The 18,908-nt window shown below is 36.6% G+C and overlaps 1 protein-coding gene across 5 annotated transcripts in view; it reads left to right on the top strand.

Annotated features, from left to right (window-relative positions):
- The window catches only part of ROBO1 (roundabout guidance receptor 1), a 967,818-nt gene that overhangs the window by 904,911 nt on the left and 43,999 nt on the right, over nucleotides 1–18,908 (top strand). For 3 of the 5 annotated variants that reach the window (XM_044919565.1, XM_021679301.1, XM_021679299.1), the window contains exons 15-20: nucleotides 384–615; nucleotides 1,601–1,722; nucleotides 4,991–5,162; nucleotides 9,132–9,329; nucleotides 13,634–13,660; nucleotides 15,087–15,129. In XM_044919565.1, the coding sequence (XP_044775500.1) occupies nucleotides 384–615; nucleotides 1,601–1,722; nucleotides 4,991–5,162; nucleotides 9,132–9,329; nucleotides 13,634–13,660; nucleotides 15,087–15,129 (794 nt within the window). The remainder of the gene's footprint in view (nucleotides 1–383; nucleotides 616–1,600; nucleotides 1,723–4,990; nucleotides 5,163–9,131; nucleotides 9,330–13,633; nucleotides 13,661–15,086; nucleotides 15,130–18,908) is intronic. The other 2 variants (XM_021679302.1, XM_021679300.1) reach the window with 1 other exon arrangement.

Genomic DNA, 18,908 nt, shown 5'->3' with positions numbered 1-18,908 from the left:
TTGCGACCGGATCATTATTACATAATATCTTTTAGACTTAAGAAGGATTTCTGAGTAGTATTAAATTGGCATTTAAAATTAGAAAGTTTTCTGATCCTTTAGATGCTGACATCCCTAGATGTCTGTCACAAAGCTGCTATGATGCCTAAAATTTCTGCATGAACCCTAGAAATTAGTATCTAACATTATATATTGAGCTGAAAAAGTGACTATATTACAAAAGATAGTGATTTGTTTTTCATGTTCTGTTTTATATAAGCTAGAAAACTATAGGGTGAAGCCAGATAGAATTGTTTGCATTTTGTCACATTTAATTTTCATAATTTTTAAATAAATCAGTAAAAGATATAAATGGTTTTATTTTTTATTTGTCATTTTAATAGGTGGACCAACAGTCTCAGTATATTCAAGGATATAAAATTCTTTATCGGCCATCTGGAGCCAACCATGGTGAATCGGAGTGGTTAGTTTTTGAAGTGAGGACCCCAGCCAAAAATAGCGTGGTTATCCCTGATCTCAGAAAGGGGGTCAACTATGAAATTAAGGCTCGTCCTTTTTTTAATGAATTTCAAGGAGCAGATAGTGAAATTAAATTTGCCAAAACCTTAGAAGAAGGCAAGTATAATGAAACGTGTGATTACTGTGCATTGTAGTACATTTGCTGGGTTTTTATTAACTTAATTGAAAAAATCTTAATGTTAACTGTGACATTAATTAACTGTCTTGATATTGAACATTATATTGAACATTATATTTTGCTAAGAGATTTTGTTCAGTTAGATCTACTAAAAATAAAAATTCTGTAATACTTGACTTACTTTAACAGCCTATATAAAAATTTGCAAATGTGAACCATATATTACTTAAAGGCATATGTAGGACATATTCAATTGTTGAGAACTAAAATTCACATTTAAAGATGAATTTGTTCTCAATTTGCTTGACTTTCCATTAATTATTTTCCATTCACTTATTGAATGTTACTTGAGTAATGATTTATAAATACGGTGAGTAATGTTTTGGTTTGCCCAGGACTTTCTGGGGTTAGCATTTTATGCTTATTCCTCATGTCTGTGGAAACCCCTCAGCTCTAGAAAAACCGGTATGATTGGCCACCCTATCCCTGGAATTTCAATCTTAGTATTTACATAAAAGTAAAAAAAGGTTACGTGTCACAATATACTCTGTAAAAATAACCAGAATTTTCCCTAAAATCTACTTATTTTGATTACATAAATGATAGGATATAGTTAATGTCATGGTTGATTAATATATAGCTTTATACTTTGGAACCTTTGTAGGGAGAACATGACACTAAGGTTACAGGGTAGGAGGAATAAGAATTTTCCTGGGATGTTTTATGGAGATAATCTATGTAACTTTGGTTATGGAAAATTCGCAATAACAAAAGGTTTAGGAATTTTGAGGAGAAACTTAAATCAGTTGGGACTATTCAGACTTGAATGAGATACATCTTTAAAACATATGGGTATATTGACATATATTTTACATAGTTATTACTTGATTTTAAATGTTGTGTCTGCTTTCAGTGTTCTCTAATATACTCATAATGTATCTACTTTTTAAAACAATTTAATAGCACCCAGTGCCCCACCCCAAAGTGTAACTGTATCAAAGAATGATGGAAATGGAACTGCAATTCTTGTTAGTTGGCAGCCGCCTCCAGAAGACACTCAGAATGGAATGGTCCAAGAGTATAAGGTAACACATATATAGTAATTACTGATGGACACCCTTCTCCCCCTACAAAGAAAGGCAAAAGAAAAAGCTTGTTGAAATTATGGGTATTTGGCGCCATCTGCTGGTGCAGGTAGCAACATGTAAAATTATTTTTAAAATACTTCCCTGTTTATTAGGTAATTGTGGATTAATTCTTTCTTAAGCCATTCGAAAAAACAATTAATTTAAAAGAAGTGATCTATATGGTCACAAAATCTATAGGTCCATATAATTTTACACAAACAACAAGTATGAATGCTAATAAAAAGTTGTGTTGTTGGTTTTTTTTTTTTTTAAGATTTTATTTATTTATTTGACAGAAAGAGCTAGAGAGGGAACACAAGCAGGGGGAGTGGGAGAGGGAGAAGCAGGCTCCCCGCCGAGCAGGGAGCCCGATGCGGGGCTCGTTCCCAGGACCCTGGGACCATGACCTGAGCCGAAGGCAGACACTTAACGACTGAGCCACCCAGGTGCCCCCTGTGGTTTTTTTTAACCTTAAAAAACTAGCTTGAATATATTTTGCAGCATTGAGTTGCCCCATGGAATTGGCTAAGAGTCAAATACTATCAAATAGGGTGTGCTTTCTCTTCCTTTTTTTTTTTTTTTGACATGTTTGAAGTTTTAAAACTTTGAAGCTAAGTTGGAAAACTTATTTTAATGTGCACAAAATTTTTTTTCCTGTAAAACTTGTTTTAGTCTCTAAACAAAATTTCATGTCTCAGAAGAGATTCAGTTATAAATTTATGTATGTTTAAATGAATTTTAAAAATAGTAAGAGTGACTCAATCTGATAATTCTGATAATTATTTTGACCTGTGAAGTCATCAGCTCTAGTGATTAAATTTAGAGTCTTACACAGATTTGTTTTGAGCAAATATTTTCAAGCATGCCAAGATACAGTTAAAAACAAAGTTAGGCTCATGAGACGTATCCTATCAATGACTCTGTATTATAGGAAAGTGTTAATGATCTATGATAAATGAATGATAGATTAAATCAGGGAAATCTCAGTAGAAAATAGATTTTACATGTCTTTTTTTCAACATTTATGTAAACACATTGCATACTAGAAGAATTTTAACTGTAAAACATTGTTTCCCTAGATACTGCTTTATATTTCCATGATACCTGAGTATTTTTTAGTTACTAGCTGAATTGTGATACTTAGTAGTTTATTTCCTATATGTGAATATTTTATACTGTTCCTATTGATATGAAACTGATATTAAAAAGGTGACCACATTTATCTTCTACAGGTTATTAGATACTAACATCAGAATCTCTAGTGGACTCATTTTCCAAACATATGTACCTGACCACCATTCTCAGAGATTCTGACTCAGGAGGTCTGTGGGGGGGGAGTTGCATACATATTGGGATAGATCTTTCCAAGGTGATTCTGATGTGCACTCTTGGTAAGGCTTGCCAAATAAAGACCATCAATGTTCTTTTGAGTAGCAAATTGATTTGGACAGTAACCAGATATGCTGAGCATCATTTTAGGCCTAATGTTTTCTTAAAATGATCTTTAAAAACAAACTGAAAATCTCTTTATGAAATTTGCCAGAATTTTTAAAGGGTGACATTTAAAGTATTTAAAATAGTGCCATGAATGCCCTGTGAATGTTCTAAGATACTTCAAATTAGATCTTCTAGTGTCATTGAATCATTAAAAGGTAAGCATCTCTACAATTTAAAAGTTTTCTTGTGAATTTCAAGGTTATCTCAAGATGGGGGAGTGACAGGATGCTATGGTTCAGTCCAGAAAAATGAGCTGTTATAGAGATTTTTAAGGATTTAAAATGAGGCGATGCCTCAGCTCTCAAGCAAAATTGTGTAATGTAGGCATTTTCCCCTAAGAGTCAAAACTCATTTCTCTCCAGAAGAAATGCAAAAGGGTGGATTTCACTTAACTTCATGGTCAATTTAAAATAATAAAATGCCTTTCAGAACCTGATTGACTGGTTCAAAATCAGTTTGTGGCTTTGGTTCAGCTGCGTAATGTAATTGGGGGGAAAAAAATCACAAAGGACTCTTTATTTCCAAATGGTCAGGACCTGGTATAGAGTCTGACCATTTACTGGTGTTATGCATTGAAACTATATTAAAATAATATTAACTTCTAAAGAAAAAAAAAGGAAAAAAAATGAAAGGTTATTGCTCACGTGATAGGGGACACTGATACTCCTAGATTTATTTTAAATCCCATTTCCTATTAGAGTTTAGACAATAGGCTACTTGAGACTAATCCTACATTTTGCTTGAGGACATCATAAAGAATATAGAGCATGTCTTACTACTCCATGGATCATTTTCTTATATTAACTGAGTCCAAATACTGTCATGCACCATATCCAACTTCTTAAACATTGCAGATCACTCTATGGTTAAATAACCCTTTAGTGAAATTTAAATTAAGGATTGCAGTGTAGTTCAGAAGTCTTAATTTCCTGAAAATAATTTCCTGTCATAAATATCTTTATCAAAGTTAATGAGCTATACAATAATTTTCTCATTAGAAGAATACTTTTCTTTCAAGTCAAATATGTATTGTTATTCTTTATGATCTCATCTGTGTTATCAAAGACAAATTAATATTCCCATTTAAATACAAGATCAGAGTGCTAATTTTCTCTCACTGATAGTAGTGCAACATGCTACAGGCTGAGGAGACTCCTAGGAAGATCCCAACTCCTTATGTCCAGTTTTATTTATTTATTTTTAAGTAAACTCTACACACAACATGGGGCTTGAACTCAGGACCCCGAGATGAAGAGTTGCATGTTCTACCAACTGAGCCAGCCAGGTGCCCCTGTCCAGTTTTATTTTTTATAACCATATTTTTGCAAAGGTACTTTAGATTTAGTTATTGTTCTTTATCTGGATATACACAGTTTTTTGCAAAGCCCCTTTTTTCTGGCAAATAATTTCTAGGTGTTTAAAAATAAAAAACTGATGATTTGGGCTGATAGCCTGTGTGTTTGAGCAAAAATCTGTAGACTTTCCTAATAGAGTCCTTGAGAAGTATATGAGAAAATTCAAAGCGGTCTTTAAGGTACTGCTAACCTGAGGTTTGACTGGGAGCGTCCACTCAGAACTAGATCCTAGGGAAAAATGACGTTTGCAGCATCCTGTATCAGGTCCATGATAAGTCTGAACTTGGTTTCGGTCTAAAACCGAAATACTGTGTTGATCTTTGCATTCACTTAAATAATTTACTGGCTTAAAATTCTTTGTGCTCTGCTTACAGGTTTGGTGTCTGGGCAATGAAACTCGCTATCATATAAACAAGACGGTGGATGGCTCCACCTTTTCTGTGGTCATTCCTTCTCTGGTTCCTGGGATCCGATACAGTGTAGAGGTGGCCGCCAGCACTGGGGCCGGGGCTGGGGTGAAGAGTGAACCACAGTTCATCCAGTTAGGTGAGTGCGCAGATCTGGTTTGAGAGTCTATTGCTGCCCCCCACCATGGTCCTGCCTTTTTTGGTTTTTGGAAAGAGAGCGACAAAAATGATAATGTTAGTTTTATTTAAAATATATGCATTATATGTTGTATAAAATATATAAATATAAATATAAATACATATTTATATAAATATATAATATGTTACGATTATATAAATACATAATATATATCACAACTAAACTGAAACTTAGCCAAGCACACATTTTAAATTGTATTTCAAGCAAAGGTTGTCAGCATTCATTGTCATCCTAATTCTGTCCTATTGAATTTTTCTTTTTTTTTTTTCCTATTCAACAAATACTATTAATTGAACATCCAGGATACCTCAATGAACAAGAAAGACACAGTCTGAATCTTCATGGAATTTACAGTTATTTGGATTAAAAAAAAAAAACTTCCATGAAAAACTTAAACTAGGTATTAGAAGTTTAAGCAATATACAATTTATATTTACTATTTTGGCGTCTATTTAAAACTATAATTGCTTTTTATAAGAAAAGATAGATTCCAATGTCAAAGAGAATCAGGATACAGTTCTATGCTAATTACTTAGAAAGGTAAATATGATGTGTGCTTCAGAAGTGGTTAGGAATTAAAAAAGGAAAAACATTAAGGAAAAAAACTGACAGAGAAGCCTTGTTACTACAGTTTCCTATAGGGAATGTGGCATGAATATGAAATACAAATTAGTAAGTGGTTACTAGTAAAAATCTAAAGCAAATAACAACAAAAACAATTATAAATGGAAAGGGGAGAGAAAAGCATCGCTATTAAGAAGCTACATTTAAATTATGAAAAATGCTGAATGTAGAGTCAACTTTGGTTTATTCCTTTCAAATCAGAAGTTAAGCATTAGTAAGATTTTATGTTAGGAAAAGGACCAGATATATGCATTTTTATACTTCACAGACAAGTACATAGTATTTTTGCATTTGGATGATAACTGAGGACATCCTAGAAATTATTTCAAAACAAAATTAAGAAACATTTGGCTTTGAATAAACTTCCTTGCTATATAAACTTTACGTTCAGTTTGGAAACTCCTATCATTGTTCCATTGTTAAGACAGTGCTTTCTACTCTAACGGATGTCTTTGCGGAACCTTTGTGGTGTAACACCGTAAAGTTCACCTGAAGTGTTGTAATTGTGGGGTGGGACTCTGTTCCATGTAGACAGGGAGTGTCACGGGCTGATGAGCTTTACCTTTTTTTAACCTGGAGCTTCCAAGGCTGACCCAAGGCCAGTAGAGAGAAAAGAAACCCACAGGGTTGGGCAGGATTTAATGGTGCAGGACTAGAAAGGGTGCTCATCACTCCTGTGCAGAACGCAAGTCAGGGAATGAGAACACCGCCAAAAGAAGTCACTGGCTAGAGAGTTACCTCCTGAAAACTCTGTCGTATGAAGGTAACATTCAGACCTTTAGAGGAGAGCTTGTGCTATCTGCTATAGCCATGGTCCAGAATTTGATTTGGGGATTATCTTTTTAAACAGTGATTACATATGCAACTTCTAAGCAAAAATAGTTTCATGGTTTATTTCAGGTTCATTTATTACAAAATTACAAAATAGGAAACTATTTAAAAGAATTGCTTGATGCATCTGTTACAACGTTAGGTTAGACATGGGGGAAAATAGTCTAAATAACTCAGAGTTGCCCAGTTTTATGAAACATCAGTATTAACTTATTAAAATTGATATTATAAGTTACACTGTGATGACCTATATACTGTTGATGTCATTTACCTATTTTCATAAGGTATGATTTCAGTCCTTTTTCAAAGATGCTTTGGAAAAGGACCATGTGTAATTTTATTTATTTAAGATTTAAATCAGGGGATTTAAGGGTCAAATTGGTTTACTTGAAATTATAAATGTGTTCCCGTTTTCCATATCTTAATATAGCCTCAGCTGCAGGGATACAAAGACTGAGATATAGAGTGGCCGTTTTAATTCATTAGTCACACCACACTTTATTCTGTTAAGCCCATCTGGTCGCTTGCATGGAAGCTCTCTTGGCTGTCTCCATAAAATCTGAAGCTACCCAACTTAACCTTGCACAAATAGCCATGAAATCCATAAACTTAGGAGATACAAAGAGTGTATCAGGGGAAAAAAAAAAAAAAAAGAATAGGTCTGTTTGGTGAACTCTCAGAGGATGAAGTGCTGTTAGGAAAACCATAGATAAAAGAGCCTGGAACATGAAATAAAACTTCCAGTCAACAAACAGTTGAAGGCAGGTGACCGAGACAGTTTATAAAAATAGGTTTTTCAGGCTTGACCCTCCATAGAATAAAATTTGGAATTCTGTTCAAGAAAAAAAAGCAAACAAAACACACACACACACACACACACGAGTAGCAATGTAGCTACCATTTTACATAGAAAGGGGTGCTATTTTCCCAAGGTTGTTTCCTTGGCCATTGAACGCTGCTTATTTTCCCTACAAATGTCTTATTGGGGCACCATATCATTTAATAAGAAAGAAAAAATAATCTGTAGAATTGTTTTCTGTTTGAGAAATGTTCTTCATATATAATGAGCTATACCAGTTATTTTGTTCTGGAAAAAAAAAGGAATTTTGGACTAGAACAAATGGTTCTATTTTAAAGCAGGTTGATTAGCAAAATATTTTCGGAGTCAAATAAAATTAAGACGATTTTAAGAAAGCACCATTCCTAATGAAATGGGCAAACACCTTCTTGTTTCACCAGATGTTGTGGGGGAAGGACATTAAAACCGCAGGCGCTAATGGGAATTGTGCTCACTGGGCATCCTCAGTGTTGGCATCACTCAGCGCCAACAAAGCAGGATGTTGCTTTGATCATAGAACAAGGGTTTGCAGTTTTCTGCAGACATTGCTGACTGCTCTGTATGACTTGATGAAATGGTGGGCTTGAAAAAAGGAATCTCTTAGTAGGTTTAAACCTAAAATAAGTAGATTTTCATTGCCAGAAATTCCATTGATTTTAAATTATTGAATCAAAAGAACAGAAAACATACACCTTTTCAACTCTTCATAACACTAGATAGTTCTTGTCCATATTTAATGTTCTTGTATCTATTGCTGGTCATGGCTGTTATTTTAGAAGAAAGAGATTACTTAAAAAACAAACAAACAAACTTTGGGGCACCTGGCTGGCTTAGTTGGTACAGCATCTGACTCTTGATCTCGGGGTCATGAGTTCAAGCCCCACCTTGAGTGTAGAGATTACTTAAAAAAAAAAAAAAGAAGGAAGAAAGAAAGATTATACATAGTTATTTCAGTGGTAACATTATCTTAATTTTTCTTTGGTTTTACATTATACTAAATTGTATAAACTGTGAACATAGGCTCAAATAATGCATTTTAGAATCTTAGAGCATAGTCATATAGTAGGGGGATTCAGGGAGGAGGAAAACACACACTTTTTTTTTTCAATATATACCTTAAATAGAGGAAATAATGTTTTATTTATTATCATTTTGAAACATGTAATTGAGGGTTTCTGTACAAGTCTGAGAAAGTTCATGTCTTTTCTATACAACTTATTTGGTACCCCCTGTTTATGTACTCCTGTTTAAGTATTTCATTTTTTACAATTGTAGTTTTATATTTATCTCAGTTAGCACTGTCCTGTGAAACTCAATCTAAGCAATAAGAGTTTTGTGGAGTAAAAAATAGAGGTTGTGTGCCATTGTCTTTGTTTTTAAATATATTCCGTAAAATTATTGTGTCATATTTGTTTTGCACTAAAATAGAGTGAATATAATTTTGCTGAAAATCTCATGGACTATTTTAATTAACAAAGGTAGATGTCTCCGAATGAAAGACAGAAATGAGCGCCTAAAAATTAACAAAATAATGATAGCCATTTTATATGATACAAGTATGCCTTCTTGATCTCATTGAGTTTTAAACCCACATTAATCCAAAGATGGCTTTTCAGATTCTCACGGAAACCCCGTGTCACCTGAAGACCAAGTCAGCCTTGCTCAGCAGATCTCCGATGTTGTGAAGCAGCCAGCATTCATTGCAGGAATCGGGGCATCCTGTTGGATCATCCTCATGGTCTTTAGCATCTGGCTGTATCGACACCGGAAAAAGAGAAATGGACTGACCAGTACTTACGCGGGTATCAGAAAAGGTATTACCTTTCCTGAGTTTTTCATTTTTCAATATGTTGCAATAACTCCTGATTTTAATCTGTGACTCCAAAATATTCATGCTTATATATCTCATATATTAAATTATTTTAATATATAAAGATTCTCTAAAGTGCTTTTATTTTATTGTGATCTCTACATACTGACTTCTCTGGAGTAGCAAGACTTCAAACAGGGCTTATCTGTTTCAGGCTCAATTCCTTTATATTTCGCCAAGGTAGGTCTACACTTGGTCGTTACACCATCTCTTGTGCTCTTAGGGAATCACCTCACTGCTTTATATTCCTGAAGAAATTTTTTAATCTCCTTGTCACCGGAATTATAAATACAAGCTTTGCACTGACCCATATACCTTTACAGGGAGTGCTGTAGTCTTTGTGAAGCTAAAGAGATTATTTATAAAATAATTATTTTATGAGTATTTCTGATTAGTTATAAAATAGTCGTTTCTTAGTGAATATGGAATGCCCAACTAATTTGCATTTGCATAGAGGAAGTTTAGTATTTTTTTATTGTTGTATTTAAAGTTGCAGATTTGGATATGTATATGCTGTTAATTAGTGATGGGGATTTCCTTACAAGTGTGTTTACAGGGTTGGAAGAGAAAGTTTACTTGGCTGCTATTATTTACAATTTTATGGAGGAACCAAGTATGCCGAGGTTCACAGACACTTTTGCCACATATCCTTGAAGTCTGTAGATTGGTGATATGTATTTGTTATTCTTTGATGAGATTTGTTAACGCTGTCAGACAGATAGTCCTCCCTTCCTCTACCTACCCAACAAACCTAATAATCAATTCTGGGCCTCTGATGTGCACTGCAGGTAGAGTGACTAAAAGTCTTGCTTTTCAGGGGAGAGTCCCGATTTATGTCTTTCGTCCAGCAAGTTACCTAGAGTCCTCCTTTTTGTTCTCAAAATTGTCCTGGTTTGGATGGCAAATTATACATTCACCCTATTTCTAGGGATTATAAGACAACACTTTTGCTTGGCTGGAAAACAAATTTAAAGAGAATTACCAATGAACACATCCCCTCCCACACCATCACCATTCTTAAAAAAAAAAAAAGTCTACGTATTTTCTAAAGATTTTATTTATTTATCTTAGAGAGAGAGAGAGCATGCAAGTGAGCGTGCTCTAGCAGGGAAAGGGGCAGAGGGAGAGAGAATCTCAAGCAGAATCCGTGCTGAGCAGGGAGCCAGATGTGGGGCTCGATCCCACGATCCTGAGATCATGACCTGAGCTGAAATCAAGAGTCAGATGCTTAACTGACTGAGCCACCCAGGCACCCCAAGTCTACATATTTCCTTTTTTTTTTTTCTAAGTCTACATATTTTCTAAGCAAACATTTCCTACATGTCTTGGCCAAGCCCTTTCTCTAATCCGTTATATGCAAAATCAGAATTTGTAGTGCTAGCTGTACGCTTATAAAACAGCCTGGGACAGCTGTCTAAAATATTTGTGCTGTCAATCACAAGGGGTCTTGGCAAGGAAGAGTCAACACAAATTCATCACCCATATGGTAAAAATAAATTAATGTGCCTCCCTGCTGTGGACTTGCAGCCCGTCCCTTCACGTTCATACATATATTTGCCATAGCATTATCATCCTTAAAAATGTTTTTTTGCAGATAATGTGTTCTATCTAGAGATGAAGCAAAATGTCAGTATCCCTGCCTGTGAAATGGAAAACAAGGGCTTGGAGGCCAAGAGAGCTGGTGCTCGTTATATCTACAGAGTAGAACAATGTCAGACACATGTGTGACCATCTAAACCTTTGACTTAAAATCCAGTGCAGGGAAGGGGCTTGTGGGTCATGGAGCGGGGGGGGGGGGGGGGGGGCAGGAGGGGCAGGGCGTTGGGAGCTGTGTTTTGAAATCGACTTTGAAGAGGAAAAGCGACTAATTAACGTATAGATGTAGAGTCTCTTGAATGCTCCAGGAATCTTGTATTTCTTGGTGCCGTGAGGTGCTGCAGCTGTCTAGTTATAACAATTTAATGCTCTATAGTGTCTTGAAATCTGAATGTGTGACATGAAACCCCCTTCCTTTCTGAAATATCTTTTCTTTCACTAATGTACTATAAGCATGCTGACAAATGCCTATGAGCTCTTTGTGCGAAACCTATGAAACTAATATCATTGTCCTTTTAACTAGCTTGTGTTTAAGCAGAAATCATAGAACATAATTACAAATGTAATTGGTGAGCATTTGATTCTGCTTTCTTCATTTTGCCTCGTTGGCACTTTTTCATAATTCTGTTTCCATGCAATTAAAAAAAAAAAAGTGCATCCTGAAGCCTTAAATCGTCTATGCCAGAAACAATGCCAGTAATTATAAGAAAAAAAAATGAAGTGAAAGATTTTAAAGAAATAGATATAAAAGAGCCTCTTGACCTTTAAACCCCCAAAGCAGAGTGTGACTTTGGGTAATAGTGAGCATTTTTAACCTCCCCCCCCACAAAGTGTATCTGTAGATACACCCTCTGCTAGAACACTCAGGATCCCTTTCCACATACATCCACACCATGCACCAGCATCGCTGGGTAAAAAGAGGTGATTATATATTATTGGAAGCTTTGAAAATTAAGTTGTTCTTTGGTGTACAAGCTGTAAAAATTTCATTTAGATGGCCTCTTTTTGTATCTTCTTCAGTGTCTAACTGGGTTAGCAGTTAGCTAGGAGGACTGACAAGGATCTTTCATATTTTTTTTTCCCTTATGTCCTTGTGATTGCAAATGAATGTTCAGGCACTCTATTCTTGCTTGAATAGCTTTACTTTCACATGTACCTTCTTATTTATTTATTTATGAAGACTTGTTACTATGACTCGGAATTTTTGATTGTGGCTAAATTACATCAACTCTGAAAAGACCTAACTGAAAGAAAACACAATAGAATTCTTAAGACAGGGAGGGCCTGCCGTGCTGCCTGCAAAGGCCAGTGTATCAGATGGGCACACACAGCACTGAGGTTTTTGTTTTTGTTCCTTCTCGTGTACTCAGCGATAAAACGGTTCGGTAGGAAGTGACCATTGTACCGAATTCTCCAGCATGTGCAGTGTGGAGCCCCCAAAGTCTCTAATCCTAAAGTAAATTTCTTGGAGACATTCAAATGTGATGTGGAAAGTACATTTTTGGCAGCTTGTTGATCCACGATACATAATCAATATTCTAGTTTGTGTGTATTAAGGATTTCTTAAACGCCAGCCTGAGTCTTCAAGGGAGCAGTGAACATTCCCTGGCTTGCTTGACCTGGGAACTGTTTACTTTAAATTAATGCGAAGAGCTTGCAAAATAAGTCAGCCTCCTCCCGCCATGAAATGACATGGAAATAGTTTGTGATGTTATCCAACACCCAGGAAGGGGAGGAGATAGGAAAAGTGAGGGAGGCGAGGCTGCTACTTTTGAGGTCTGCAGTTCAATTTCAGGCATTATTGATTAGATTAAGATTTATAACTGCAGAGAGAGTGAGGGTTTTCAGTGGGGTGTTATTGTTCTATTGTTTAGCTTCTAGTGTGACATTTAAAAACTGCTCAGCCTACTCAGAGAAAGCTTCTCAGTGTAAACTATAATCGGGAAATTAAAGTTTAAAACTCCCCATTTCTTCCTGTCCATTCACAAGTTTCTATAATGATAAAAACATTGTATCACACTGTTTATATGATAAGGTGTCAGGCATTTCCCGGCAGTGAAACAGTTCAGTTTTATGGCTCGCTTTGTTCCAGTTGTTTCTTTCCTTCTTTCTTTCTTCCCTCACTCCTCCATTCCTTTTTTCCTTCCTCCCCTCCTTCCTTCCTTCTTTTCCTTCCTTCCCTCCTTCCTTCCTGTCTCTGTCTCTCTCTTTCTCTGAATGATGAACACTTAAGTGAACCTATTAGTCCACTTTTATAAGCATTTACTTTCAGATTTCTAGATAAGGTTTAAGCAAGACCCTGAGAATACTTGTTTGAGAATCCATCACCCAGTGTTTGGAGATGATTAATAGTAGAGGATTCCTGTTTGTCCTGCAGCCGGGAGCTAAATCTATGTGACTCAGTGCAGGGTCATTCCCAGGCTAACCCAGCACGACTCCCATGCCAGACACTTCAAAATGGTACCTGTAGAGACAAGCCTCTTCTTTTCACCTCAGATTTGGTTTTATTCATATATCAGAGTGTCAGAACTACTGGCTTCGTTATTTACATTTGTTTTATGTTCAGCTGTCTGCTTGATTTATACTAATGTGATATGTTCCCTTTCTCTCTTCAGCTTAATAACTGGTTTATATTTTGTTTTGATTTTTCAGTCCCGTCTTTTACCTTCACACCAACAGGTATATATTTGCACTTACCCTCCTCCTCTCCTTTGTTAGTTTGGCATGTGTTGTACGATTGTGTTTCTGTTTTTATTTCATTTTCTGCAGTTAGTTGGGGGAAAGGACTTAAGATGGAATACAATACTTCATTTACTCATGTCAGGCATGCATTCAAAGTAGAAATGGTTGGTGTTGCTTTTCATCCATTTAATACGGTTATTTATTCATGACTCCAAGCTGCATCCTGGCCTTGCGCGCACGTGTTTCATTAGATAGACACTCTGTTTCCACCCTCAGCGTGATTTAACATGCTAATGATCTTATTGATTATTTCATACTTGGCCATGCATTTTTTTCCCCTTACCTTAAGCTTTCACGTTTTCCAATGAAAATTTCTCTCCCTTGCAATTCTCTGTCCATAGAATCAACATTTTTAAAGGGAACCAAAATACCCAACACATGTGGAAGATAAAACTTTTTATTTCCCCGAAGTCAGAATCCTAATACTTTGTTCTATTCAGTTTCTTTCAAAGTGGGCCCTCTTCTTTCACATCACCTTTAATAGAAGATGTACCTGAAGTCTTGCCTCCTCGGTTTTAATCCAGTTATTGTAATCACTGGAAGCAGTTATCTCTCCTTAACACACTCCCCATTTGGAGTTCTTCTAAGTAGCAGAATTTGGCAGCTTTTAGAAACATATTTCTTCTTAGAAAATACGTCTGTATTTACAGAAAAGCTAATCTTCTTAACCCCTTGCCTAACTGTGTGCAAATCTTTATTTGTTATTGCTAAATTTTTACACCCATAATTCATTAGGCTGAGAATGCTTTCAAGAGCATTAAAATATATTGTCACTAAATATACACATGTCTGATGAAAATATAATGGGAGGGGCTTCTGTAAGCCACAATAAAAAAAAATAGGTCATATTAATTAATAGCCACAACTTGGCATACATCTTTGTGTGTGGAGGGAGAGAAGGTTTATTTTAACATTTATCTTTGTCTTACTGGTATTCATACTTCTGGGACAACAGTCTTGCCATTTTTTTCCAAATTTAAGATTCCAATTATATATACATATAAAATCATGCAATTATAGGATCTAATAATAAATTCAAAATAGAAAACTATGGGAATGCAAATGTAACAATGCATAATATATTTAATAAGAGTGTACTCAAGTTTACTTTTACTTAGTTCTCAACCTTATTGGCACATTAAGAAAATAAGAGTAACATTTAATTCTGTATAATCTTAAAAAAATACTAGTTTAATCAGAAACCTGCTGCTTTCTGTGATGATTTTGCAATGCTTCTAAGTAGAAAGTGAGAAAGCATTCCATTTTAGAAAGATACTCATGGATGTAATAGCTTTTGATTTATAAATGTAAACATGTCTATTAATTGTTTCTTTTTCTTTTTTTTTTTTTTGTAACATTCTAGTAACTTATCAGAGAGGAGGTGAAGCTGTGAGCAGTGGAGGGAGGTAATTATCCTGCTTGTTTTGTAGATCCTAAAGGGAATTCCAGGTATCTCATCTTGCCTTCCTCAATGACATCACTTTCTTTGCATAAAAGGTTTAAGGATGAAATGTGTTCAAATCTTTTAGAAATACTCCATTCCACTGTGCTGTGGAACCAAGCTTGTTTGTACACAAATGCCGTTGATGGAAGCTGTTGCATCTTAGTGAATGAACACCAGAGGGCGCACTTTAACCGTGAAAGACAAACTTGCTGATTTTAGTGGATGATTAAAAGGAGTTAAAGTAATTAAGCAATGGCATTTATGAAGATTAAGAAATATAGCTAGTTAACAGATACTATCAAAGAAAAAGTGTTCATTTGAAAACCTGCTGAACATAGCATTTGCTCATAAGTTGTTGTAGGCTAGGTTTGTTTGTTCTTGTGAATTCAACATAGTTCAGCTTTCCATTTGTAGGGGAATATGTTGAAATACAACAAGAAATCTAGGTAGCTTGTTAATATGGAGCTTTTCTTTTCTCTCTAATTAAAATGAACCTCAATCCTATATGTATTATTTTTTTGTAATTATGACTCAGTGAACTTTAATATATTCATAGAGAAATCACAAATTGATGTGACAGGCAGCTTAAAAGAGCTGAAAATGGTATATGTAACATGAGCCAAGCTTCTGGATTTTCTATAATAAGATGATGTTTTTCCCTCAAACCCAGCAACATATAGCTTAAGGTAGAAGAACAAAAAACTTCCAAACAAAACCATTTTATGATTTAAATTCGATTAACTTCTTGAGTGTTCTGCTTGCACAGCTGGATGATAAGTTTGCAACTGGAAAAGACAAAAATGAGTAAGGTGTTATGTCTGAATCCAAGGAGCATACCATGTGGAGACACAATGACTGAGTTTAGCATACGACAAGGAGTGTTGACCACCATGGCTGTACAAATTTGGCCAGAAGCACTGATCTTTTCTTCCTGGGTACTGGTCCTAGCTTACTGTTCTCATACCCGTGAAACAAAGCCAGCCACTGAAAGACCCAAAAGCTAGGGAGGTCTTCATAGGGAATAAATTCACTTGATTCAGAAATTAAACCAGAGCCTGTTTTTGCATCCAGGGGAATTCCATCGAAGTGATAGCCCAGATATTCATGAAACATCCTCTGGTATAACAACACTCTCTCGTGGATAAATCTGGAAAGCCTGATCATATAACCACCTCTCTACATGTACAAGTTCATGACTGTAGACTCTGCTTTCACGTGAATCAAAGCACATAAAATGCTGGTGGAGCATCTTCTATGTCCTGTGCTAGCCTCTGTGGATGGGCGCGTGTATACGTGCTCTGTGTCTCACACCCACACGTACATGTGCACACACATAAAATATCTCCAGTTCTTGCTCCTAATGGATTTACAACCTAAGTAGAGCAAATGATCATGTAGGACCTAATGGAGGAATCCATGGGTACCCAATGCAAGTTTCTACAGCGGGACTAAAAAATGACAAACAACAAACTGAAAATTACAAACAGAACAATTTTTTGGAAAGCTTGCTGTGTTACCATACAGAATTAACCTTTTAAATTCAAGAAGAGAATAACAGTGAAACTTCTGTATTTCAAATACCAGATAGAAAAGACCTTTGTACCAAATGAAATGATGAAAGATGCTGGCATGTTCCAGAGGCAACAGTTAAAGATCTTGGAGTTCATGCTCAAAAGGACAGTTATATACATAACTTTTAATTTATTCATTCATCAGGCATATTTATCAAATGTCTACCATGGATGCGCACCATTCTAGTTGCTTGGGATGCATCAGTGAGCAAGTCAATAAAAATTCCCATCCTTGTGAACTTTACATCAAGAGCGGGAGATATAAGATAAATAATAAGCATTAAAAAAATCAACTCTAGTATCAGCAGTCGATGCGTGCTTTGGAACAAATAGAGCAGGATGAGGGATCAGGAGCGTATCAGGAAGAGGTCTCTGTTTCTAGCTAGAGTATGTGTTTGGGTGGGTGGGTGGGGGATTCTGGGATGTGTGTGTGTGTGTGTGTGTGTGTGTTCTACGATTCCATGTGGTAAGAGAAGGGGCAGTCACCCAATCTCCTGCACTCTCTCCTCTCATGTCCATCCCTTAAACACTGCTTGCCCTCACAGATCTCAGACGTTGGCAGCCCCCTCTGGCCCTCCCACCTCATTTGGTTGATGATACTTAAGTCAAAATTTCAAGTCTTCCTTTCTTCTGCATCCATCACTGCCTTTGTTGATCCTGCTTTTCACCCCATTCACTATTCCAGTACTGTTCCATGTCAAGCACTTGATCTCTCCTGCCTCAGCTATCGCATAAGCTCCCAGCAGTCCTACCTTTATCTACATTCGTTAGCACTACTTCCTCTTAATTCCCTTTGGCCGTTGGAGCCAAAATGGTATTTTGAAATGCATATCGATCATGTCTCTGAGTTGCTCTAGATCCCATTTTTTTTAAGATTTTATTTATTTATTTGACAGAGAGAGACACAGCGACAGAGGGCACACAAGCAGGGGGAGTGGGAGAGGGAGAAGCAGGCTTCCCGCAGAGCAGGGAGCCCGATGCGGGGCTCGATCCCAGGACCCTGGGATCATGACCTGAGCCGAAGGCAGACGCTTAACGACTGAGCCACCCAGGTGCCCCTAGTTCCCATTTTTAACAGAACCCACCATGTTTAAAATATCAAGTCTAAATTCAGCAGAGCCCATGAAGCCAGCAACCTGTAGGGTGTTGCGGGTCCGTCCCCCACCTCTAAGTGCCACACCCTACAATCTACCACGTCAGCCCACCCGCCACTCTGCCAATATTAGATTCTCTTATGGGTCCTTATTCCATCAGCCCAGACTATGCTCCCCATCCCCTGTCAGTTTGCTGAGCTTCACCTGCTGTGTGCTCCATGAACTTTTTGTGCTGGGTAAATACCACAGTTAAGCACCTAGCATAAGGTAATGCAATTATCTTTTGTTTATATCAGGTGTCAGGAAATTATGGCTCCTGGGCCAAGTCCAGTCTGCCACCTGTTTTGTAAATAAAGTTTTATAAGAATACACCCCAGACTTACTTGTTAACGTATTGTCCATGGCTGCTTTCTCACCACGATGACAGAGTTGAGTCAGTGCAACCAGAAATATAATAAAGGAGAAGGCTGAGCCAGAAATCTTTTCTAGTCCACAAAATTGTGAATTTAACTATTCCCGGAAAAGGGCACATGAGGATTGTGGTAAGCAAAGAGACCTCTTCCCAACTTGGAAAGGGCAAAGGGCTTGGGATACCATCCAGGGGAGGATCACGGAAGCAGTATTAAGTAGCTGTTCCTATCCCTTTGTTTTCCTTACCTCAGACATTCCAGTCACCTCTTCCAAAACCCTACCTAAAATCCAAACCACAGCATCAACCTGGGAACAGTGGAGAAGTCCTAAAGGATGGAGTAAGAAAATCAGGCCAGAAAGAATGCCAAGAAATCATTTCCTCGCCGTGGAAGGTGACAAAGAAACAGAGCTCAGGCCTTGCTTCTCTCTGAAATACCGGCCTCTCTCAAATCTATCCCTTGCTCCTTCACGGACTGCAGAGCTTTTTCAGGCTATGAATTAAAGGAAAGAGGAGACAGTCTATAGGCAACACTTACTGCTGGGCCCCCTTACTATTTTCTCCAGCCCTGGGACCCTCTAGTATTTTATTTTGTGGTTTAGGATTTCAGATAGGCTTTTTTTTGTTTTGTTTTGTTTTGTTTTGTTTTGTTTTGTTTTGTTTTGTT

The sequence above is a fragment of the Neomonachus schauinslandi genome, chromosome 1, assembly GCF_002201575.2.
Source record: "Neomonachus schauinslandi chromosome 1, ASM220157v2, whole genome shotgun sequence".
In the NCBI taxonomy this organism is placed as follows: Eukaryota; Metazoa; Chordata; class Mammalia; order Carnivora; family Phocidae; genus Neomonachus; species Neomonachus schauinslandi.
The sequence above is the reverse complement of the archived record's forward strand: the minus strand, read 5'-3'. Positions and strand labels throughout refer to the sequence as shown.